This window comes from Oncorhynchus keta, chromosome 19, assembly GCF_023373465.1.
Source record: "Oncorhynchus keta strain PuntledgeMale-10-30-2019 chromosome 19, Oket_V2, whole genome shotgun sequence".
Lineage (NCBI taxonomy): Eukaryota > Metazoa > Chordata > Actinopteri > Salmoniformes > Salmonidae > Oncorhynchus > Oncorhynchus keta.
Window position 1 is genome coordinate 41,459,379 of NC_068439.1, and position 24,735 is coordinate 41,484,113.

The following is a 24,735-nucleotide window of genomic DNA, read 5'->3' on the forward strand; positions in this document are numbered from 1 at the left end:
ATATTCAAGTTCATAAGGTATTTCAGTTTTTCATTCAAAAAATTCCAAACATTTCTAAAAACCTGTTTTCCCTTTGTCATTATGGGGTATTGTTTGTAGATTGAAGATCATTTTTTATTTATTTAGTCAAACAGTAAGGTCCTGGAGTGGCCTAGCCAGTCTCCAGACCTGAACCCAATAGAAAATCTTTGGAGGGAGCTGAAAGTCCATATTGCCCAGCGACAGCCCTGAAACCTGAAGGATCTGGAGAAGGTCTGTATGGAGGAGTGGGCCAAAATCCCTGCTGCAGTGTGTATAAACCTGGTCAAGAACTACAGGAAACGTATGATCTCTGTAATTGCAAACAAAGGTTTCTGTACCAAATATTAAGTTCTGCTTTTCTGAGGTATCAAATACTTATGTCATGCAATAAAATGCTAATTAATTACTTAAAAATCATACAATGTGATTTTCTGGATTTTTGTTTTAGATTCCGTCTCTCACAGTTGAAGTGTACCTATGATAAAAATTACAGACCTCTACATGCTTTGTAAGTAGGACAACCTGCAAAATTGGCAGTGTATCAAATACTTGTTCTCCCCACTGTATTTATCCTAGGAAAATGATAAAGCTCGGGAATCGGGTTCCCGCCATTCAACCCTAGAGCGTAGTGTAGCCATTACTGCGCAAATAGTGAATAGCATCTCCATAACGCTAGCATCCGCCATCTTGTTGCTCGTCTTCGTCGCGTCCTCTTGTTTAACGTTTCATCTGGTTTTCCCAGTTCCAGGCACATTCGAGAATGCCGTCCAAATGTTGCTAGAGCCAAGGAGCTGTGCAAAGTGTGTGCTCGTTTTGATAGATAAAAGGTTCAAACATAAAAGTATCTACCCTTAGCGGAGAGGCCTCGGAACATGTCTTTTACGTAGCCATGTTGAAACCACGCTCCCTTCTCAGGTTATTTTTTTCAGTTTTTTATTTTTTTGCTTCAGCCTGGAGGGCTCGTAGTACTTTTCTTTGTCTTAGATTTTGGCTCTGTTTTTATTGCAATTCCTTGTCAGGCTAAATGCAACATCTAAAAACACCAACACGCTTGCCACTCTTCTTCTTCCCAAGGGCTTTCCTTCCCAGCTGCTACTACCCTGCTCACCCCCCTCTCCCCACTAGCAATGCCTGCTATCTTATTAAGATGCACTCTCCTCACTTGTTTTGAAAGTAAGAAAGTAGAGCCTACATCCCTTCATGACCTCTCCATTAGAAGACCTGTGTGGCTCCTTTATATATAATGGCTTATTAGACCGTTTACAGTATTAGACAGCTAAAGATATAGTCATCAATTGTTTTAACCCATCCAATAACATGTCTCATTGTTTTGCCTATAGGCTCAGGAGTGACATAGTTTGTATTTATAAAGCGTCTCAGAGTTGGAGTGCTGATCTAGGACCAGCTTTTCTTTTTAGATCAAGATGAATAAGTTTACTTGGACAAGGGGGGGACCTGATCCGAGATCAGTATAAATACGGGCCTTGAGCAGCTCCGATCTGATCCAGGTTCCTCTCTACGGATATGTATCAGTGTTGGAGAGGCAGACAGCGCAGCTCTTTTCCGCCTGTGCTGATCAACGTGCCAGGGTGTGAAACCCCACGGCTTCTGTTATATCTGTCAATATCCAAACAGAGCGAGACAGCACAGTATGAACTGGAGTTCTCGGTGTGTCTGTCGAGGGCTCCGAGGCTGATCCGTTCTCTGACGACATTATTTTCTAGGTTGTTATCGGACAAAAGTTCCGGGTGTTTAGCTCCTTTTTGTTTGAAATTCGTAAAAACGGAAGCAGCTGTTTTAAGCGAGCCATTCAGAGACGACAACAAAAAATAAACGGCTCAGAACTAATGAAGACGTTGTTTCGGCTGACTGAACACACAAGAAAATCAAATGTCATTTACCACAACAAAGTTGACATCTCACTGCGTTTCCAAAGACCTAATAACTAATTTAGTGACTTTTCCAGCATGTGGAACAGAGGGGAGAAAAGCTCCTGGGCTAGTTGTGTGCTGAGAAGGTGAAGGTGAAACGAGGACACTTCCATTATATCAAAAAGGTCAGTATTTGCAGAAGGAATGAGCGAGGGAGGGGAGCAGCAACAGAGGAACAGGGGGATGTCATGACATTTGGCGGAGAAGTGGAGGATGAGTAGGAAGAGAATAGGGATGAAGGTGGATGTTGAATGGACCTAAAAGGTTAATCTGCTCAAGTCAAGTGGAAGAAAGAGTTTGCCTTTGAAGTGAGAGCATGACCAGACTTTTCCCCTATCCCAGCTATCCGCCCACACACTCCCCTGACGCCTTAAGAGGGAGAGAGCAAAGAGAGAGGGGGGCATGGGAAGGGTAACAGAAGAGGGAGCTAGTTAAGTAGAGGGATCGTGTGATAAGAAAACAGAGTGTGGTGAATGAGAGAGAGGAAGGATGAATGAAAAAGACCTGCAGTGTTCAATGACATTCTGTGGGACGGAAAAAAAAAATGAGAGAAAGAGTGAAAGTGCTAAATAAAGAGTGTGAAAGGGAGAGAGAGAAAAAGAGCGATACAGTAGCTCCTGCAGAACCAGGGCTGATGAGGTCTCCAGAGCTGCCAAACTGCTGCTTAATTAAGCCGGCTGATCCACACCATTGTGTGACAGCCAGGAGAGGAGAAGTAAGGGCGAGAGGAGGGAAGCGTAGAGAGAGAGAGGTAGAGAGAGAGAGAGAGAGGTAGAGAGAGAGAGAGGTAGAGAGAGAGAGAGTAGGTAGAGAGAGAGAGGTAGGTAAGAGAGAGAGAGAGGTAGGTAAGAGAGAGAGAGAGAGAGAGAGAGGTAGGTGAGAGAGAGGTAGAGAGAGAGAGGTAGAGAGAGGTAGAGAGAGAGAGGGAGAGGTAGAGAGAGAGAGAGAGGTAGAGACTAACTATGCAGTCGTACAGTGCCATTACTTTCACTCCGCGACACGCACTGGACTAGGGTGTTTACAACCTCCGACACACAGCGCATGTCTCTCTCCAGCCGGACAACTCTGCCTCTGCACAAAGTTCTCTCGGCAGAACGAGCCTCTCAGCACTATAAAGGCTCGCTCTACAAATGGCATGGGAAGACGGCTGAAGGAGCTTTAACTGAACATCATTCTAACGGTAGCATTGTGTTCCGGAGACTTTCTCGTTGTCTTTGTAGTCGTACCTTTCTGCAACAGTGACGGCGGTGGGTAGAAACACTGTAGCAGGACATTGTGGAACTGTGTGTCTGTGATCGGCGCGTCTTTCATCCATACACAAACAGCACACCGGAGATGAGATCCAGCTGTACTGAGAGCAAGCCGGTGTCTTCTCAGCCCTGCAACGTAAGCGAGGGTGTTTAAAGTTAGACTGTTAGTTAGACTGTGTGTGTGTGTGTGAGAGTATTTAGTATGCCCGAGGGGGATAGATGTGTTTTCGAGGTAAAAGACAGTGAGATTGCAGCAAGAGCTAATTCTGTGCTTTGCACATTTTGTGGCACAGCTTTTGAAAGCCGTTCTAACGTTTTATGGAACGGAGAGTGACGCTCAGCGTGTTTCTTTCAAATAGCATTTGATTGTTTTACGGGTCGTTGAGCCTTCATCCTGACACATGAGTTTGCCTGTCTCTGTGATATTGACCAATGGAGTGTCTACTCTGCCTCCATTTGACTGCAGAATGCAGTCCTTTTTTCATTTTGTTTGTTGCACTGATAAAAATCAATGCTGTGGATAGAAGTTGATGAGCCATGCCGTGAAGTGCTTTTGCTGAGCTATCTATCCCTCTGTAGTTTGACCAACTGTCAGACCCTAAAACAGTGAAGGCAGAAACCCCGAAGACTTTGTGCCAAACCCCAATTCCATGAAAACAAGTGGACACATTTAGTGACCTGGTAGTCAAGTGGTATTGGCGGCCAACAAGGTATTCCTATCTAGCTGAATGCTTTGGCTGTTTCTGTTGTACAATAACAGAGGCTAGCGACATGTCATGTTGACAGTGTTGAGGAGAGTAGACCTGCTTGCATGACTCAATGGATAGAGGTAGAACTGAGTTGGCCTCTCAAGGAATTTCTGCTCATTATTAAGAGCCGTTAAAAAAAAAAATGTGTTAGTGTGAATCGCAACAGACCTCCCACCTCCTTCTTTTCCCTCTTTCTAGCTATTTATATCCCTCTGCTTCTGGGGCATGCTACCTCCTGGGACTGTGTGTGTGTCATTGCATGGAATGAAATATTCAGGTGACAAAGGCAGATTCCTCCTGGTGATTTCTCTCTTTGCTCCCTCTGTTTCTTTATCTCCTCTCCTCGCTCCGCCATGTCGCTCTAGGAGTACCTCTGTGCTCTCTTCTCGCTCCGCCATGTCGCTCTAGGAGTACCTCTGTGCTCTCTACTCGCTCCGCCATGTCGCTCTAGGAGTACCTCTGTGCTCTCTTCTCGCTCCGCCATGTCGCTCTAGGAGTACCTCTGTGCTCTCTTCTCGCTCCGCTATGTCGCTCTAGGAGTACCTCTGTGCTCTGTTCTCGCTCCGCTATGTCGCTCTAGGAGTACCTCTGTGCTCTCTCCTCGCTCCGCCATGTCGCTCTAGGAGTACCTCTGTGCTCTCTACTCGCTCCGCTATGTCGCTCTAGGAGTACCTCTGTGCTCTGTTCTCGCTCCGCCATGTCGCTCTAGGAGTACCTCTGTGCTCTCTTCTCGCTCCGCCATGTCGCTCTAGGAGTACCTCTGTGCTCTCTACTCGCTCCGCTATGTCGCTCTAGGAGTACCTCTGTGCTCTCTCCTCGCTCCGCCATGTCGCTCTAGGAGTACCTCTGTGCTCTCTTCTCGCTCCGCTATGTCGCTCTAGGAGTACCTCTGTGCTCTCTTCTCGCTCCGCCATGTCGCTCTAGGAGTACCTCTGTGCTCTCTTCTCGCTCCGCCATGTCGCTTTAGGAGTACCTCTGTGCTCTGTTCTCGCTCCGCCATGTCGCTCTAGGAGTACCTCTGTGCTCTGTTCTCGCTCCGCTATGTCACTCTAGGAGTACCTCTGTGCTCTCTTCTCGCTCCGCTATGTCGCTCTAGGAGTACCTCTGTGCTCTCTACTCGCTCCGCTATGTCGCTCTAGGAGTACCTCTGTGCTCTCTTCTCGCTCCGCCATGTCGCTCTAGGAGTACCTCTGTGCTCTCTTCTCGCTCCGCTATGTCGCTCTAGGAGTACCTCTGTGCTCTGTTCTCGCTCCGCTATGTCGCTCTAGGAGTACCTCTGTGCTCTCTCCTCGCTCCGCTATGTCGCTCTAGGAGTACCTCTGTGCTCTCTTCGCTCCGCTATGTCGCTCTAGGAGTACCTCTGTGCTCTCTTCTCGCTCCGCTATGTCGCTCTAGGAGTACCTCTGTGCTCTGTTCTCGCTCCGCTATGTCGCTCTAGGAGTACCTCTGTGCTCTCTCCTCGCTCCGCCATGTCGCTCTAGGAGTACCTCTGTGCTCTCTACTCGCTCCGCTATGTCGCTCTAGGAGTACCTCTGTGCTCTGTTCTCGCTCCGCCATGTCGCTCTAGGAGTACCTCTGTGCTCTCTCCTCGCTCCGCCATGTCGCTCCAGGAGTACCTCTGTGCTCTGTTCTCGCTCCGCTATGTCGCTCTAGGAGTACCTCTGTGCTCTCTTCTCGCTCCGCCATGTCGCTCTAAGAGTACCTCTGTGCTCTCTTCTCGCTCCGCTATGTCGCTCTAGGAGTACCTCTGTGCTCTCTTCTCGCTCCGCTATGTCGCTCTAGGAGTACCTCTGTGCTCCGCTATGTCGCTCTAGGAGTACCTCTGTGCTCCGCCATGTCGCTCTAAGAGTACCTCTGTGCTCTCTTCTCGCTCCGCTATGTCGCTCTAGGAGTACGTCTGTGCTCTCTTCTCGCTCCGCCATGTCGCTCTAGGAGTACCTCTGTGCTCTCTTCTCGCTCCGCTATGTCGCTCTAGGAGTACCTCTGTGCTCTCTTATCGCTCCGCCATGTCGCTCTAAGAGTACCTCTGTGCTCTCTTCTCGCTCCGCCATGTCGCTCTAGGAGTACCTCTGTGCTCTGTTCTCGCTCCGCTATGTCGCTTTAGGAGTACCTCTGTGCTCTCTTCTCGCTCCGCCATGTCGCTCTAGGAGTACCTCTGTGCTCTGTTCTCGCTCCGCTATGTCACTCTAGGAGTACCTCTGTGCTCTCTTCTCTCCGCTATGTCGCTCTAGGAGTACTCTAGGCTATGTACCTCTGTGTCTCTTTCGCTCCGCCATGTCTATGTGCTCTTTCTCTAGTCGAGTACCTCTGTGCTCTCTCCTCGCTCCGCTGTCATGTCGCTCTAGGAGTACCTCTGTGCTCTGTTCTCGCTCCGCTATGTCGCTCTAGGAGTACCTCTGTGCTCTCTCCTCGCTCCGCCATGTCGCTCTAGGAGTACCTCTCTCTCTACTCTGTGCGCTCCGCTATGTCGCTCTATGTCGCTGTCTCTAGGAGTACCTCTGTGCTCTCTGCTCCGCCATGTCGCTCTAGGAGTACCTCTGTGCTCCGCTCCGCCATGTCGCTCTAGGAGTACCTCTGTGCTCTCTTCTCTCCGCCATGTCTCTAAGAGTACCTCTGCTCCGCTCCGCTATGTCGCTCTAGGAGTACCTCTGTGCTCTCTTCTCGCTCCGCCATGTCGCTCTAGGAGTACCTCTGTGCTCTCTTCTCGCTCCGCCATGTCGCTCTAGGAGTACCTCTGTGCTCTCTTCTCGCTCCGCCATGTCGCTCTAGAGTACCTCTGTGCTCTGTTCTCGCTCCGCCATGTCGCTCTAGGAGTACCTCTGCTCTAGGAGTACTCTCGCTAGGAGTACCTCTGTGCTCTGTTCTCGCTCCGCCATGTCGCTCTAGGAGTACCTCTGTGCTCTGTTCTCGCTCCGCTATGTCGCTCTAGGAGTACCTCTGTGCTCTCTTCTCGCTCCGCTATGTCGCTCTAGGAGTACCTCTGTGCTCTCTACTCGCTCCGCTATGTCGCTCTAGGAGTACCTCTGTGCTCTGTTCTCGCTCCGCCATGTCGCTCTAGGAGTACCTCTGTGCTCTCTTCTCGCTCCGCCATGTCGCTCTAGGAGTACCTCTGTGCTCTCTTCTCGCTCCGCCATGTCGCTCTAGGAGTACCTCTGTGCTCTCTTCTCGCTCCGCCATGTCGCTCTAGGAGTACCTCTGTGCTCTCTTCTCGCTCCGCCATGTCGCTCTAGGAGTACCTCTGTGCTCTCTTCTCGCTCCGCCATGTCGCTCTAGGAGTACCTCTGTGCTCTCTTCTCGCTCCGCTATGTCGCTCTAGGAGTACCTCTGTGCTCTCTTCTCGCTCCGCCATGTCGCTCTAGGAGTACTGTCGCTCTAGGAGTACCTCTGTGCTCTGCTCCGCTCGCTCTAGGAGTACCTCTGTGCTCTCTCTCGCTCCGCTATGTCCTCTAGTGTGCTCTCTTCTCGCTCCGCCATGTCGCTCTAGGAGTACCTCTGTGCTGTGCTCTCTCGCTCCGCTATGTCGCTCTAGGAGTACCTCTGTGCTCTGTTCTCGCTCCGCCATGTCGCTCTAGGAGTACCTCTGTGCGCTCGCTCCGCTATGTCGCTCTAGGAGTACCTCTGTGCTCTCTTCTCGCTCCGCCATGTCGCTCTAGGAGTACCTCTGTGCTCTCTTCTCGCTCCGCTATGTCGCTCTAGGAGTACCTCTGTGCTCTGTTCTCGCTCCGCCATGTCGCTCTAGGAGTACCTCTGTGCCTCTGTGCGTGTCTCTAGGAGTACCTCTGCTCCGCCATGTCGCTCTAGGAGTACCTCTGTGCTCTCTTCGCTCCTCTGTGCTCTCTATGTCGCTCTAGGAGTACCTCTGTGCTCTGTTCTCGCTCCGCCATGTCGCTCTAGGAGTACCTCTGTGCTCTGTCCTCGCTCCGCCATGTCGCTCTAGGAGTACCTCTGTGCTCTCTTCTCGCTCCGCCATGTCGCTCTAGGAGTACCTCTGTGCTCTGTCGCTCCGCCATGTCGCTCTAGGAGTACCTCTGTGCTCTGTTCTCGCTGTCTAGGAGTACCTCTGTGCTCTCTCCTCGCTCCGCCATGTCGCTCTAGGAGTACCTCTGTGCTTCTGTTCGCTCTGTTCCGCTCCGCCATGTCGCTCTAGGAGTACCTCGCTCCGCCATGTCGCTCTAGGAGTACCTCTGTGCTCTCTTCTCGCTCCGCCATGTCGCTCTAGGAGTACCTCTGTGCTCTCTTCTCGCTCCGCCATGTCGCTCTAGGAGTACCTCTGTGCTCTCTCCGCCATGTCGCTCTAGGAGTACCTCTGTGCTCTGTACGCTCCGCTATGTCGCTCTAGGAGTACCTCTGTGCTCTCTTCTCGCTCCGCCATGTCGCTCTAGGAGTACCTCTGTGCTCTGTTCTCGCTCCGCCATGTCGCTCTAGGAGTACCTCTGTGCTCTCTTCTCGCTCCGCCATGTCGCTCTAGAGGAGTCGCTCTAGGAGTACCTCTGTGCTCTGTTCTCGCTCCGCCATGTCGCTCTAGGAGTACCTCTGTGCTGTGTCGCTTTGTGCTCGCTCCGCTCCGCTATGTCGCTCTAGGAGTACCTCTGTGCCGCCATGTCGCTCTAGGAGTACCTCTGTGCTCCGCCATGTCTCCGCTCCGCCATGTCGCTCTAGGAGTACCTCTGTGCTCTGTTCTCGCTCCGCCATGTCGCTCTAGGAGTACCTCTGTGCTCTCTCTCGCTCCGCCATGTCGCTCTAGGAGTACCTCTGTGCTCTGTTCTCGCTCCGCCATGTCGCTCTAGGAGTACCTCTGTGCTCTCTTGCTCGCTCCGCCATGTCTCTGCCGCTCTGCTCCGCTCCGCCATGTCGCTCTAGGAGTACCTCTGTGCTCTCTTCTCGCTCCGCTGTCGCTCTAGGAGTACCTCTGTGCTCTGTTCTCGCTCCGCCATGTCGCTCTAGGAGTACCTCTGTGCTCTCCTCGCTCCGCCATGTCGCTTCTGTGCTCTCTTCTCGCTCCGCCATGTCGCTCTAGGAGTACCTCTGTGCTCTGTTCTCGCTCCGCCATGTCGCTCTAGGAGTACTCTGTGCTCTGTTCTCGCTCCGCCATGTCGCTCTAGGAGTACCTCTGTGCTCTGAATGTCGCTCTAGGAGTACCTCTGTGCTCAGCTCTCGCTCCGCCATGTCGCTCTAGGAGTACCTGGTGCTCTCTCCCTCGCTCCTCCATATCGCTCTAGGAGTACCTCTGTGCTCTCTTCTCGCTCCGCCATGTCGCTCTAGGAGTACCTCTGTGCTCTCTTCTCGCTCCCCTATGTCGTTCTAGGAGTACCTCTGTGCTCTGTTCTCGCTCCGCTATGTCGCTCTAGGAGTACCTCTGTTCTCGCTCCGCCATGTCACTCTAGGAGTACCTCTGTGCTCTGTTCTCGCTCCGCCATGTCGCTCTAGGAGTACCTCTGTGCTCTCTTCTTGCTCCGCTATGTCGCTCTAGGAGTACATCTGTGCTCTCTTCTCGCTCCGCCATGTCGCTCTAGGAGTACCTCTGTGCTCTCTTCTCGCTCCGCCATGTCGCTCTAGGAGTACCTCTGTGCTCTCTTCTCGCTCCGCCATGTCGCTCTAGGAGTACCCCTGTGCTCTGTTCTCCACACAAGTAGTATAAAGCTCCTGATATCTGAGTGAGTCATGTATGTATTTGCCAAGGAATGGTTCATTCTGTTTGTATAATGCATCACACAGGCTGTAATTTGCAGAGAACCGTGTTCTGTCCCACACTCAGTGACATTTTTTGTTACATTTACTTTTCATTGCGGTCTGTCACGTGTCAGATGCATATGCATCTGACACATGGTTAGAAAAAAACAAATAAAAAGGCAGGGAGAGTGAAAAAGGCAGGGAGAAGGAAGGAAGGAGGAGAAGAAGACAGTTTTGGTTGGCCACAGAGCACTTTCTTACATTATATATTATGCTTTGTGCCTTTGAGATATCGAAGGCACTGGGGCTCTTCTTTAACCTATATTGGATCCGCCACCAGCTGAATGCTGGAACACAAATGGAGGACACAACCCTGTCCACGTTCACTGCACCATATCAACCATATCAAAGGCTTGTGAAGGCATTGTGAGTCCGTGCTGGAGGCACTAAGCCGTTGCAAGGAATCAGGCAGTGCACTCTCGGGGAAATTCTCTGAGGATTACCTTGAACCCCTGCATGTTGCTGAACCGTCATTCTAGGGAAGAAAATGTAAAGATGTGATAAATGGAACACGAGTGTATGGAACTACTAAATTGGTTGTGTTCCCTGCCTGGTATTTAAAGGGTTCCTTTGTCCACGACAGAAAATTAATTCACCGCCCCATACCCTTTCCCACGCAACTTCATCTAAGGATGTAGAGTGAGTTTCTTGTAAACAGTGTATGCTATATTCCTTTTCTTTTAGCCACATAAAGACTGATCTTTTTTATCATCTGCTAAACAGTTACAATTATAACTGGCTATACTTATTTCACCAATTACCATGGCTAGACACTATTCTAAATTTACCATAATTAGTGCTTGTGAAGTTACTGCCATAAGAGGCATTATGACGGTCAAAATTAGAGATTTCAAATGTCTGATACAAATGTAGCAATATTTGGTTTTATTCCCTTGCCTGTGAGCCAATGCCACAGAAAATGTAGTCAAGATATTATCTGTATAGTACATCTGAGTAGGTTGATGTGTGTGATATTGGATGTGATTTAGTGTGTATGATGTCTGGATAAGAGTGAGACTATAATGTGCGATGTCCAAATAAATAATAACCCAGCCAATTTGCATGGTTGAGTGTCTATCTGTCTAACACGAAGTGAGTATATGCTTAATATTCAGGATGATGATTGTAATCCATATCGTATCACTATCAGAGTTGCATCATAATCACCTTTACAACACAACTGATTGGCTCAAACGCATTAAGAAGGAAAGAAATTCCACAAATTAACTTTTAACAAGGCACACCTGTTAATTGAAATGCATTGCAGGTGACTCCCTCAGGAAGTTGTTTGTGAGAATGCCAAGAGTGTGCAAAGCTGTCGTCAAGGCAAAGGGTGGCTACTTCGAAGATTCTCAAATATAAAATACATTTTGATTTGCTTAACACTTTTTTTGGTTGCTACATGATTCCATGTGTGTTATTTTATAGTTTTGATGACTTCATTATTATTCTACAATGAAGACGATAGTAAGAAGAAAATAAAAAAAGAACAACCCTTGAATGAGGAGGCGTGTCCAAACTTTTGACTGGCACTGTATGTCAGATCACTCTAAGTCTTGTGTCTGTGTGTTGTTGGCTTTGTCGTTTCAGCAGCACCCAGCGGGGTTGAAGGCCGTCAGCCCCAGTGAGGAGGTGACTGACATGGAGGACAATGACGAGGAGGACCTGGGAGTGTTGGACGACCAGCGAAGCATCATCCTGCACCTCCTCTCCCAGCTCAAACTGGGCATGGACCTCACCCGGGTAAGACAGCTGACGCTCTCTTCATGTCTTTTCCTTGGAATGTTAGAGCTGGTATGGCCAACGCAACACTTACTGGTTCACGGAAGAGATTTATGTAGGGATGTCATGGTTTCTCTTTAAGACAGCCAACACTCTCTGCTCTCTTCATACAGTGGCTTGCGAAAGTATTCACCCCCTTGGCATTTTTCCTATTTTGTTGCCTTACATCCTGGAATTAAAATAGATTTTTGGGGGGTTTGCATCATTTGATTTACACAACATGCCTACCACTTTGAAGATGCAAAATCATTTTTGGGGTGAAACAAACAAGAAATAATACATAACTATTCACCCCCCCCAAAGTTAATACTTTGTAAAGCCACCTTTTGAAGCAATTATAGCTGCAAGTCTCTTGGGGTATGCCTCTATAAGCTTAGCAAATTTAGCCACTGGAGGGAGCTGGTGCAAAACTGCTCCAGCTCCTTCAAGTTGGATGGGTACCGCTGGTTTAAAGCAATCTTTAAGTCATACCACAGATTCTCATTTACATTTACATTTACATTACATTTAAGTCATTTAGCAGACGCTCTTATCCAGAGCGACTTACAAATTGGTGCATTCACCTTATGACATCCAGTAGAACAGTCACTTTACAATAGTGCAAGAGCGAGAACAGAGCACAGAGGTACTCCTACAATAGTGCACCATTGGATTGTGGTCTGGGCTTTGACGAGGCCATTCCAAGACATTTAAATGTTTCCCCTTAAACTACGCGAGAGTTGCTTTAGTAGTATGCGTAGGGTCATTGTCCTGCTGGAAGGTGAACCTCCGTCCCAGTCTCAAATCTCTTGACGACTGAAACAGGTTTCCCTCAAGAATTTCCCTGTATTTAGCACCATCCATCATTCCTTCAATTCTGACCAGTTTCCCCAGTCCCTGCCGATGGAAAAACATCCCCACAGCATGATGCTGCCGCCACCATGCTTCATTGTGGGGATGGTATTTTCGGGTGATGAGAGGTGTTGGGTTTGCACCAGACAGCATTTTCCTTGATGGCCAAAAAGCTCAATTATGTTTGGAGTCTCCCACATGCCTTTTCACGAACACCAAACATGTTTGCTTATTGTTTTCTTTAATTTAAGCAATGGCTTTTTTCTGGCCATTCTTCCGTAAAGCCCCGCTCTGTGGAGTGTACAGCTTAAAGTGGTCCTATGGACAGATTGTCCAATCTCCGCTGTGGAGCTTTGCAGCTCCTTCAGTGTCATCTTTGGTCTCTTTGTTGCCTCTCTGATTAATGCCCTCCTTGCCTGATCCGTGAGTTTTGGTGGGCGGCCCTCTCTTGGCAGGTTTGTTGTGGTGCCATATTATTTCATTTTTTAAATTAATGGATTTAATGGTGCTCCGTGGGATGTTCAAAGCTTTGTATATTTTTTTATAACCCAACCCTGATCTGTACTTCTCCACAACTTTGTCCCTGACCTGTTTGGGGAGAGCTCCTTGGTCTTCATGGTTGCAGTCTTCGGGGCCTTTCAGAACAGGTGTATATATACTGTGATCATGTGACAGATCATGTGACACTTAGATTGCACACAGGTGGACATTATTGAGCTAATTATGTGACTTCTGAAGGTAATTTCTTGTACCAGATCTTATTTAGGGGCATCATAGCAAAGGGGTAAATGCATATGCATGCACCACTTTTCGTATTTCAAAACAATATTTATTTTTTAAACAAACAATATTTATTTTTTAAACAAGTTATTTTTTTCATTTCACTTCACCAATTTGGACTATTTTGAGTATGTCCATTTCACTTCACCAATTTGGACTATTTTGAGTATGTCCATTACATGAAATCCAAATAAAAATTCATTTAAATTACAGGATATAATGCAACAAAATAGGAAAAATGCCAAAGGGGGATGAATACTTTTGCAAGGCACTGTAGTTTTCCCTTGGAATGTTAGAGCTGCTATGGCCAATGTTTACCAGTTCACTGAATAGGAATGCCATGTTTATGTACTGGTATGTACATTTCACTAGCCTTCTCAGTTGAGTAAATTCATCAATAGCATCAAAACGGCAATGGAATGACACTAAAAAAGCTTTTAGTTTAAGTTATGACTAGTCCGCCTCCTTATTGCTGTTCCCTACCAGCAATCTAGTGAAGTGTCTCCCTCATGTAGTTTAACGGTTGCCTCCCGCCTTGTTTACCAGGTGGTGCTGCCCACGTTCATCCTGGAGAAGCGCTCCCTGCTGGAGATGTACGCTAACTTCATGGCCCACCCGGACATGTTCCTGTCCATCACGGCTGGAGCCACGGCGGAGGACCGCATCGTACGCTTCGTGGAGTACTATCTTACCGCCTTCCACGAGGGACGCAAAGGCGCTGTGGCCAAGAAGCCTTACAACCCGGCACTGGGCGAGACATTCCACTGTTCCTGGGAGGTGCCTCGGGACAGAGTGAGGCCCCTCAGGTCTCAGGGCCCCAGGGAAGCAGCCTCCAGGGGCCCCAACAACACCCAACAGCAGGACGATCCATCGGGGACTGAGTGTTACCGGGTTCGCTTCGTGGCTGAGCAGGTGTCACACCACCCGCCCGTCTCAGGATTCTACTGCGAGTGCCCAGAGAGGAGTATGTGTGTCAACACCCATGTGTGGACAAGAAGCAAGTTCATGGGCATGTCCATTGGTGTGTCCATGATAGGGGAAGGTGAGTCAATTGATGTGCTTCGGGTTTGTTGAGGCTCAGTTAACTTCTTACGGCTGAAATCCCGTTAGTTATTGATTTGACAACAGCCAGTGAAAGTGCAGGGCGCCAAATTCAAACAACAGAAATCTCATAATTAAAATTCCTCAAACATACAAGTATTATACACCATTTTAAAGATAAACTTGTTGTTCATCCCAACACAGTGTCCGATTTTCAAAAAGGCTTTACGACGAAAGCATACCATGCGATTATGTTAGGGTCAGTGCCTAGTCACAGAAAAAACACAGCCAATTTTCCAGCCGAAGAGAGTCACAAAAAGCAGAAATAGAGATAAAATGAATCACTAACCTTTGATCTTCATCAGACACTCATGGGACTTCATGTTACACAATACATGTATGTTTTGTTCAATAAAGTTCATATTTATATCCAAAATCCATTATGTTCAGTAATGTTTTGCTTCTAAAACATCTGGTGATTTTGCAGAGAGCCACATCAATTTACAGAAATACTCATTATAAATGTTGATGAAAATACAAGTGTTTTACATGGAATTAAAGATATACTTAATGCAACCGCTGTATCAAATTTCAAAAAAGCTTTACGGGAAAAGCACACCATGCAATAATCTGAGTCCAGCGCTTAGGCACCAAAAACAAGCCATACAGATAACTGCCAGGTTGTGGAGTCAACAGATGTCATAAATAGCATTATAAATATTCACTTACCTTTGATGATCTTCATCGGAATGCACTCCCAGGAATCCCAGTTCCACTATGAATGTTTGATAAAGTCCATTTATGTCCAAATACCTCCTTTTTGTTAGCGTGTTTAGTTCACAAATCCAAATTCATGAGGTGCAGGAACTTAGTCCAGAAGAAAAGTCAAAAAAGTTATATTACAGTTCGTAGAAACATGTCAAACGATGGATAGAATCAATCTTTAGGATGTTTTTAACATACATCTTCAATAATGTTTCAACCGGACAATTCCTTTGTCTTTAGAAATGAAAAGGAACAGAGCTCGCTCTCACGGCGGCGCGCATGACTTAGCTCATGGCATTCTGCCAGACTTCTTAGTCAAACAGCTCTTATTAGCTCTCCCTTCACAGTAGAAGCCTGAAACAAGGTTCTAAAGACTGTTGACATCTAGTGGAAGCCGTAGGAAGTGCAATCGGACCACATTTTACACTGTATATTGGATAGGCAAAGACTTAAACCTACAAACCTCAGATTTCCCACTTCCTGGTTGGATTTTTTTCTCAGGTTTTTGCCTGCCATATGAGTTCTGTTATACTCACAGACATCATTCAAACAGTTTTAGAAACTCCAGAGTGTTTTCTATCCAAAATCGAATATGCGTATCTTAGCTTCTGGGCCTGAGTAGCAGACAGTTTACTCTGGGCACCTTATTCATTCAAGCTACTCAATACTGCCCCCCAGCCATAAGAAGTTAAACGCTGACACCATAAGTACGTACATGATTGAGTTCAAATCATAAACTCAGCAAAAAAAGAAACGTCCCTTTTTCAGGACCCTGTCTTTCGAAGATAATTCGTAAAAATCCAAATAACTTCACAGCTCTTCATTGTAAAGGGTTTAAACACGGTTTCCCATGCTTGTTCACTGAACCATAAACAATTAATGAACATGCACCTGTGGAACGGCCGTTAAGACTAACAGCTTACAGACGGTAGGCAATTAAGGTCACAGTTATGAAAACGTAGGACACTAAAGAGGCCTTTCTACTGACTCTGAAAAACACAGAAAGAAAGATGCACAGGGTCATTTAACACATCTTCTCGACACATCACAAAAGACAGACAGCTTTATTTTGTTGGGTGTTGTGGAATTGAAAAAAGTAATCATTTTAATACATTTTAAATGTTTACAAATTCGATGCACTGAAATTAAAACTTCTGAAAATGAACACTCTGATTATAGTGATATTATTTCTGGTTTCGCGAACAGTATAAAGTATGTATAGAGAGGTGTAATCTAGAGCCAATCCAATCCTCTATCTTGCTATTGGCACACTGTCACTGGTGTCGAGAGGAGTAGGCAGGAGGCAGTCACAGGTGTAGAACTACTGAATTTATTTAAGCACCATAGATCAAAGCGGGACGAAACCCAAGCACTGTTGTGCTCAAAATATATCTTCATAAACAAAAAGGCACAGGGCGAACCCAAAGTACAAAATATAAAGTACTCAGGAAATAGTAAGAGATTTCTCCCAGGAAAACAAGTAACATTTGCAATGACCGACAAAGACAAATGGCAGATGGAGTATATATACAGTGATAGAGTGTGGATTGGAACCAGGTGTGTGTAATGATGATGAGACAAGTTCAGGGTTGATGAGTGAAGGGCGTTTGCCAGGAGTTGGTTCGGCATCAGCTAAAAGGACGGCAACGCTGAATTCCTGAGCTGGCCAGGAGGGGGAGCCAAAGCGAAGGCTGCTGTGACACACACTTGTTGAATTATGCAACAGAGGCAGTCGAGACGGCGCAGGTGAGTGCAGGTAGACCTAGGCCAGGGGTATTCAACTCTTACCCGACACGGCCCGGAGCCTGCTGGTTTTCTGTTCTACCTGATAATTAATTGCAACAATCTGGTGTCCCAGGTCTAAATCAGTCCCTGATTAGAGGGCAATCATGAAAACATGGAGCGGAACAGGCTTTGAGGTCCAAGAGTTGAGTTTGAGGTGCCTAGGCAGTGCAGGTTTTTGGTGGTTGAAGTCCTGTTCCACCACTTTATGTTAATGTTTCATATATGCAAATACTCCCAATGTATTTATGCAAATTAGGCACTTATCATTTTCTTTATTTTTACACAAAATATATTTTTTAAAACCTTGATACCATTAGAAAATGTATATTTGAGTGCATTCTAAGAAAACGTTTTGACATTTTACAATAAATTGATTACCTGAATTCCCACAAATTCCTGTTACTTGTCCATGCCAGGAAAATGTTTGACGTACATTTTTTAATAACTGGTGAATCATACCACAGGATTTGTGCGTTCACCGTGGGATTGCTTTCGAAGCACGACGGTGACCCTCTCGCATTTAGAGGCCTGTGTGGTTTGGAATCTTGATGAGTAATGCGCCTCTAATGAAAAGATACAACTTTTTTTGAGCGGCCGATATTTAGTGCTGCGTTGCTTGGTGCTGAGTAAGATGATATTTGGTGGAGAAGAGAGTACTGTAAGCATGTATCAGATACAATCTTGTCCTGCTGTGATTTGCGGTGGCTGTGGGTTGTCATGGACAGCACGGTGGGTCAATGTGAGGTTTGTAAATGCTCGATTTTTGTGCCTTTTATGCTCTCAACCAAAGACCGTATTAATTCAGTGACATTGGACAGTACATTGCATACACAGTATGGAGAGGTGGACAGGGTAAGACCAGAGGGTCGGGGAGAAGGATCGATTGCGAAATATTTTTTTCCCCCCACTTGTAATATAGCCAAAAGAGTATATGCCAGCCAGTCATGGGATGAACTTCCACATGATTTCTCTACTGACTCAATTATAGTAATACATGCATGTCACAGGCATGACATTCATTTAATCAGGTGTTCTGTGGTAATTACGGTTGCAAACTCAAACCGGTTTCATTCAGGGAGATTGCACTGCTTATACGAAAGCTAATAGTTAACAGTAGAGGGCGATAGCATTGACAAGATGCTTATGCCATTTTCTATGCTTTCCTATGGTTTGCTCTTGGGTTAAGTGATAACCCCCATAGGTGTTTTTGCAGTGGAAGATAATTGGTTTTACGAGTAAGACATGAAAGCAAAAGATGGGCAACCCACAGAGCAGGGGCTGGTGGGAATGCTCATTTGTACTATATGTCCCATGACCTTATGACCCAACAGGCTGTGTATGGTGACGTAGGTGAAGAGATGTTGTGCATTAACTTTAATGTCCTCTCTTATGGGGAATCCAGTCCGCGTATCCCAAAAGATGGTACTGTGAACATCACAAAGGGAGAGAAATCAATGCATGGGGCGATGTGGGGTCGTGCACAGTGGGCGTCCTCTGTTCTTCCTGAGTAACAGGGGGGGACCTGGCTAATGATGCACACCATTGATGTTGTTAGTGAGGCTGAATGTATATATTTATGGTATGGAAATACTGTATTTTGCAGAGGATGTGTTTCCCTAGTGGTCTCTGCAAAAGCTTCTGCAGTATTCTACGGCATGTACAGTGCCTTGCGAAAGTATTCGGCCCCCTTGAACTTTGCGACCTTTTGCCACATTTCAGGCTTCGAAAATAAAGATATAAAACTGTATTTTTTTGTGAAGAATCAACAACAAGTGGGACACAATCATGAAGTGGAACGACATTTATTGGATATTTCAAACTTTTTTAACAAATTGAAAACTGAAAAATTGGGCGTGCAAAATTATTCAGCCCCCTTAAGTTAATACTTTGTAGCGCCACCTTTTGCTGCGATTACAGCTGTAAGTCGCTTGGGGTATGTCTCTATCAGTTTTGCACATCGAGAGACTGAATTTTTTTCCCATTCCTCCTTGCAAAACAGCTCGAGCTCAGTGAGGTTGGATGGAGAGCATTTGTGAACAGCAGTTTTCAGTTCTTTCCACAGATTCTCGATTGGATTCAGGTCTGGACTTTGACTTGGCCATTCTAACACCTGGATATGTTTATTTTTGAACCATTCCATTGTAGATTTTGCTTTATGTTTTGGATCATTGTCTTGTTGAAGACAAATCTCCGTCCCAGTCTCAGGTCTTTTGCAGACTCCATCAGGTTTTCTTCCAGAATGGTCCTGTATTTGGCTCCATCCATCTTCCCATCAATTTTAACCATCTTCCCTGTCCCTGCTGAAGAAAAGCAGGCCCAAACCATGATGCTGCCACCACCATGTTTGACAGTGGGGATAGTGTGTTCAGGGTGTTGCTTTTACGCCAAACATAACGTTTTGCAATGTTGCCAAAAAGTTCAATTTTGGTTTCATCTGACCAGAGCACCTTCTTCCACATGTTTGGTGTGTCTCCCAGGTGGCTTGTGGCAAACTTTAAACGACACCTTTTATGGATATCTTTAAGAAATGGCTTTCTTCTTGCCACTCTTCCATAAAGGCCAGATTTGTGCAATATATGACTGATTGTTGTCCTATGGACAGTCTCCCACCTCAGCTGTAAATCTCTGCAGTTCATCCAGAGTGATCATGGGCCTCTTGGCTGCATCTCTGATCAGTATTCTCCTTGTATGAACTGAAAGTTTAGAGGGACGGCCAGGTCTTGGTAGATTTGCAGTGGTCTGATACTCCTTCCATTTCAATATTATCGCTTGCACAGTACTCCTTGGGATGTTTAAAGCTTGGGAAATCTTTTTGTATCCAAATCCGGCTTTAAACTTCTTCACAACAGTATCACGGACCTGCCTGGTGTGTTCCTTGTTCTTCATGATGCTCTCTGCGCTTTTAACGGACCTCTGAGACTATCACAGTGCAGGTGCATTTATACGGAGACTTGATTACACACAGGTGGATTGTATTTATCATCATTAGTCATTTAGGTCAACATTGGATCATTCAGAGATCCTCACTGAACTTCTGGAGAGAGTTTGCTGCACTGAAAGTAAAGGGGCTGAATAATTTTGCACGCCCAATTTTTCAGTTTTTGATTTGTTAAAAAAGTTTGAAATATCCAATAAATGTCGTTCCACTTCATGATTGTGTCCCACTTGTTGTTGATTCTTCACAAAAAAATACAGTTTTATATCTTTATTTTCGAAGCCTGAAATGTGGCAAAAGGTCGCAAAGTTCAAGGGGGCCGAATACTTTCGCAAGGCACTGTACATTTTTATTAAGAGGTTCCAAGAGAGCGGAAACAGCCTGGGACCAGACCAGCACCAATAAGATGCTGACCTTTATCTGACCTGACCTGACCCTGATCTTTCCCTCTCTGCTCCCCAGGGACCTTATGCCTTCTGGAGCATGACGAGGAGTATGTCTTCACGCTGCCCTGTGCCTACGCCCGCTCCATCCTCACCGTGCCATGGGTGGAGCTGGGTGGCAAAGTCACCATCAACTGTGCCAAGAGTGGATACTCAGCCACAGTCACATTCCACACCAAACCTTTCTATGGAGGGAAGGTACACAGGTGGGTCTCTCTCTGTCTCTCTCTCTCTGTCTCTCTCTCTCTGTCTCTCTCTCTCTGTCTCTCTCTCTCTCTCTCTCTCTCTCTCTCTCTCTCTCTCTCTCTCTGTCTCTCTCTCTGCCTCTCTCTCTGTCTCTCTCTGTCTCTCTCTCTCTCTGTCTCTGTCTCTCTCTGTCTCTGTCTCTCTCTCTCTCTGTCTCAATCTCTGTCTCTCTTTCTCTCTGTCTCTGTGTCTCTCTGTCTCAATCTCTCTCTCTCTGTCTCTCTGTCTCTCTGTGTGAGAGTGATTATTTGAATGCTCTTTTTTATTTATCCTTGACATTTTTTGTCAAGCAACTAGTTACCGACATAAAAACACCATTTAAGGTTGATATCTGTGTAAAACGAAAAATAATCTCTCTTTTGTATAATCATGGTCCCTGAAAATATGGACTTAATATATAAAATAAAAACAAGTTTGTGATTAAAGCACCACATTTGGAATATAGCTAGATGTATGTACCTTGAAAAGATATAGTTATTGAGCCACCCCAGATTTGGGAAATTGTCAATTTGGACGTGGCACCCACTAGTATAACGAAGAGGACTCAAATGTAAATACATATTTAGATTCCAGTCGATGTCTCTATATCAAGTTGAGTCTCATCTTTCGGGTGCATTTGGAACTGAGTTGATAGCCCATAGCATCCCAAAGTTAGAGCTAAAAGTCTGACAGCACCAGTGTCCATATCGCTAATATATCGGTGGCTGTTTAAGGTTGTACCGTTATGTCAGATGAGCTCAATCGCCAATTTCTCAACCTCCTGAGTATCACAGGAACACAACACTTTGAATGGATAACAAAGACATGTTAATGGCAAGTTGCTATGGATGAAATGTATTAAAATAACTGTTCGAAACATGAAAACGCATACAAAAAAACCGTCTATTTTTAAACGTGAGATTTGACTATGTGTGAAAGTGTTAAATGATATGCTTATTTTGGGGGATTCAATTGAAACCATTTACTTGTGTTACGAAAGATTAATAAAATAAGAAGTGTTACTGTTTTGTTTAACAAAGTGTCATTTTGCCATCAGTTCAAATATATATATATTATAAAATCAAATCAAATCAAATGTATTTGTCACATACACATGGTTAGCAGATGTTAATGCGAGTGTAGCGAAATGCTTGTGCTTTTAGTTCCGACAATGCAGTAATAACCAACAAGTAATCTAACTAACAATTCCAAAACTACTGTCTTATACACAGTGTAAGGGGATAAAGAATATGTACATAAAGATATAGTAATGAGTGATGGTACAGAGCAGCATAGGCAAGATACAGTAGATGGTATTGAGTACAGTATATACATATGACATGAGTATGTAAACAAAGTGGCATAGTTAAAGTGGCTAGTGATACATGTATTACATAAGGATGCAGTCGATGATATAGAGTACAGTATATACGTATGCATATGAGATGAATAATGTAGGGTATGTAAACATTATATTAGGTAGCATTGTTTAAAGTGGCTAGTGATATATTTTACATAATTTCCCATCAATTCCCATTATTAAAGTGGCTGGAGTTGAGTCAGTGTGTTGGCAGCAGCCACTCAATGTTAGTGGTGGCTGTTTAACAGTCTGATGGCCTTGAGATAGAAGCTGTTTTTCAGTCTCTCGGTCCCAGCTTTGATGCACCTGTACTGACCTCGCCTTCTGGATGATAGCGGGGTGAACAGGCAGTGGCTCGGGTGGTTGTTGTCCTTGATGATCTTTATGGCCTTCCTGTAACATCGGGTGGTGTAGGTGTCCTGGAGGGCAGGTAGTTTGCCCCCGGTGATGCGTTGTGCAGACCTCACTACCCTCTGGAGAGCCTTATGGTTGTGGGCGGAGCAGTTGCCGTACCAGGCGGTGATACAGCCCGCCAGGATGCTCTCGATTGTGCATCTGTAGAAGTTTGTGAGTGCTTTTGGTGACAAGCCAAATTTCTTCAGCCTCCTGAGGTTGAAGAGGCGCTGCTGCGCCTTCTTCACGATGCTGTCTGTGTGAGTGGACCAATTCAGTTTGTCTGTGATGTGTATGCCAAGGAACTTAACTTACTACCCTCTCCACTACTGTTCCATCGATGTGGATAGGGGGGTGTTCCCTCTGCTGTTTCCTGAAGTCCACAATCATCTCCTTAGTTTTGTTCCAATCACCTGTTGGTGCTTTTAGGGTTAAACCGTTAATAAATGACAACACTTTTTGTACATAGGCCCCCTATTTTAGGGTACTAAAAGTATTTAGACAAATTCACTTATGTGTGTTAAAGTAGTCAAAGGTGAAGTTATTTGGTCCAATATTTCTAACATGCAAATGACCACATCAAGCTTCTGACTATAAACTTGTTGGATGCATTTGCAGTTTGTTTTGGGTTGCGTTTCAGATTATTTTGAGCAGATGAGAAATGAATGGTGTATAATGCATTGTCTAATTTTGGAGCCACTCCGATTGTAAATAAGAATATAATATGTTTCTCGACACTTCTACATGAATGTGGATGCTACCATGATTACGGATAATCACAGGTGAATTGTGAATCATGATGAGTGAGAAAGTTACATACATTTCAAACATTCTATTGTTATTTAAATAAATAAACAAACATGGCACTGTCCAAATACTGTTGGACTTCACTGTCATTCAATATTACTATGGCAGCACAATATATCATAAGAGTAATGTTGAGCAACGATGGGCTGCCACAAAATGAATCTTCTGAACATTGCTGCTATGTTCCTCTCAGGGTGACTGCAGAGATCAAACACAATCCGACCAACACTATTGTGTGCAAGGCCCAGGGGGAGTGGAACGGAACCTTGGAGTTCACCTATAGTAGTGGGGAGACCAAAGTGATTGACACAACCAAACTGCCAATCATCAAGAAGAAGCTCCGGCCTGTGGAAAAGCAGGGACGGAATGAGTCCAGGTAAGATGCTCCTGGGTCCAAAATGCTGTATTTACGGTCCCTTCCTAGTGGACCAGGGTCGTGTTCATTAGGCACCAAACAGAAGTAAACAGGACTGAAACGAGGAGGGACTATCCGGACTTGTCCAATAAGAAATATACATTTTGTGTTTTCCGTTTCAGAAAGTTTTACAATGTTTTTGCTATTGTGTATACTGAGAACAGTAGCTGTTATAGTAGCCATCTTGTTACCTATGTGTGTTTTTTGCTGGCTGTGGATATTCAAGATCATTTATTGACTAATTACTGGAATAATGAATTGATCTAATGTTTAGTACTTCATTTGGAGCATCGTTAAGGGTTTTTACATAGATGTCCCTTTTAATGAACTCTGTCAGTAAGTTACCCTTAACCGTTGCACCAATCCTATATCAACAACAGTCTTAAAACGTCAGTTACTATATTCTCGTTCTGAAAGTAGTCTATATTCACTAGACTAAAGCTGGAAAATGAGGTAGTTAACAGGGTTATAGGCTAACGGAATACAACACAGTTATCGAGGTGAGAATCTCCACAACACAGTTACATACATTCACCAGACTTTTGAGGGCGAGATGGTCTTATCAACTGAGAGGGAAATGAGAACCTCACAACTGTGAAATTATAGGTTCATCCACCAGGGGTCGCCAGTGGGCTTGGCTAGGCTGTCTGTCTTACAATAATCAGTTACTGCCACCACTTTTACACAGACACAGCGTCAATGCAATGAGGTATTTACTTGAATGTGATTGTCATCTGGTTCAATTGAGTTTCTGTTGTGATAGAGCGGTACACAGGGAAAAACGGTCGGTCAGGGGTCCTGGTGTTTGGCGCTTTCAGTCGAAGAAGGCCCTCTTCGGAGCTCAAGCATAGGCTCCCTGTCTCTCTCAGTCCAGCTCTCAGTTTGTTCAGTCCAAACGGATAGTGTTTTAAGGCACTCGGGTGCAATATCATTTTGATTCAGTTCCCCTTTTGAGTGTATTGAAGACTGTGGTTCGTATTGAGTGAACCATTTTTCGGTTTCAGCAGAGTTCCTGTTAGGGGATTGTTCTGTCTGAGTTGGATAAGGCTTCCTTGATCTGCGTGTGGTTTCCAAGAAGATGGGATCATATTTTCCAATGATGTGTCCTCGCCCTTCGGCACCTGATCTGATTTCTGTTTAGTAAGACCTCTAATTTATAGGGGTTCTTTGAGAAGGCGGGCTCTAACGGACAGACAATGTCATTGGGACCGCCCAGTCGACCCCGGGGAACAAAACACATTTACTGAACACTCATAAGTGTTCACAGAATGTTTAAAGGAGTTTTGATAAAATACGTAGTCTGTGGAGTCCAAATTTGACCATGATTAAAGTCCAGACATTTTATGTTTATAAAATCCACATGATACCTTTTAATAACATGAGGGAAAGTATCACAATGTACACTGAACAAAAAGTAACATGTAAAGTGTTGGTCCCATGTTTAATGAGCTGGAATAAAAGGTCCCAGATATGTTCCATACGCACAAAAAGC

The 24,735-nt window shown here is 45.5% G+C and overlaps 1 protein-coding gene across 4 annotated transcripts in view; it reads left to right on the forward strand.

Moving 5' to 3' along the window:
• LOC118397694 (oxysterol-binding protein-related protein 10-like) overlaps positions 1 to 24,735 on the forward strand; it is a 100,715-nt gene that overhangs the window by 72,324 nt on the left and 3,656 nt on the right. For 3 of the 4 annotated variants that reach the window (XM_052470589.1, XM_052470591.1, XM_052470592.1), the window contains 4 exons: positions 11,272 to 11,424; positions 13,621 to 14,116; positions 20,063 to 20,249; positions 23,022 to 23,204. In XM_052470589.1, coding sequence (XP_052326549.1) covers positions 11,272 to 11,424; positions 13,621 to 14,116; positions 20,063 to 20,249; positions 23,022 to 23,204 — 1,019 coding nt within the window. The remainder of the gene's footprint in view (positions 1 to 11,271; positions 11,425 to 13,620; positions 14,117 to 20,062; positions 20,250 to 23,021; positions 23,205 to 24,735) is intronic. The other variant, XM_052470590.1, reaches the window with a different exon arrangement.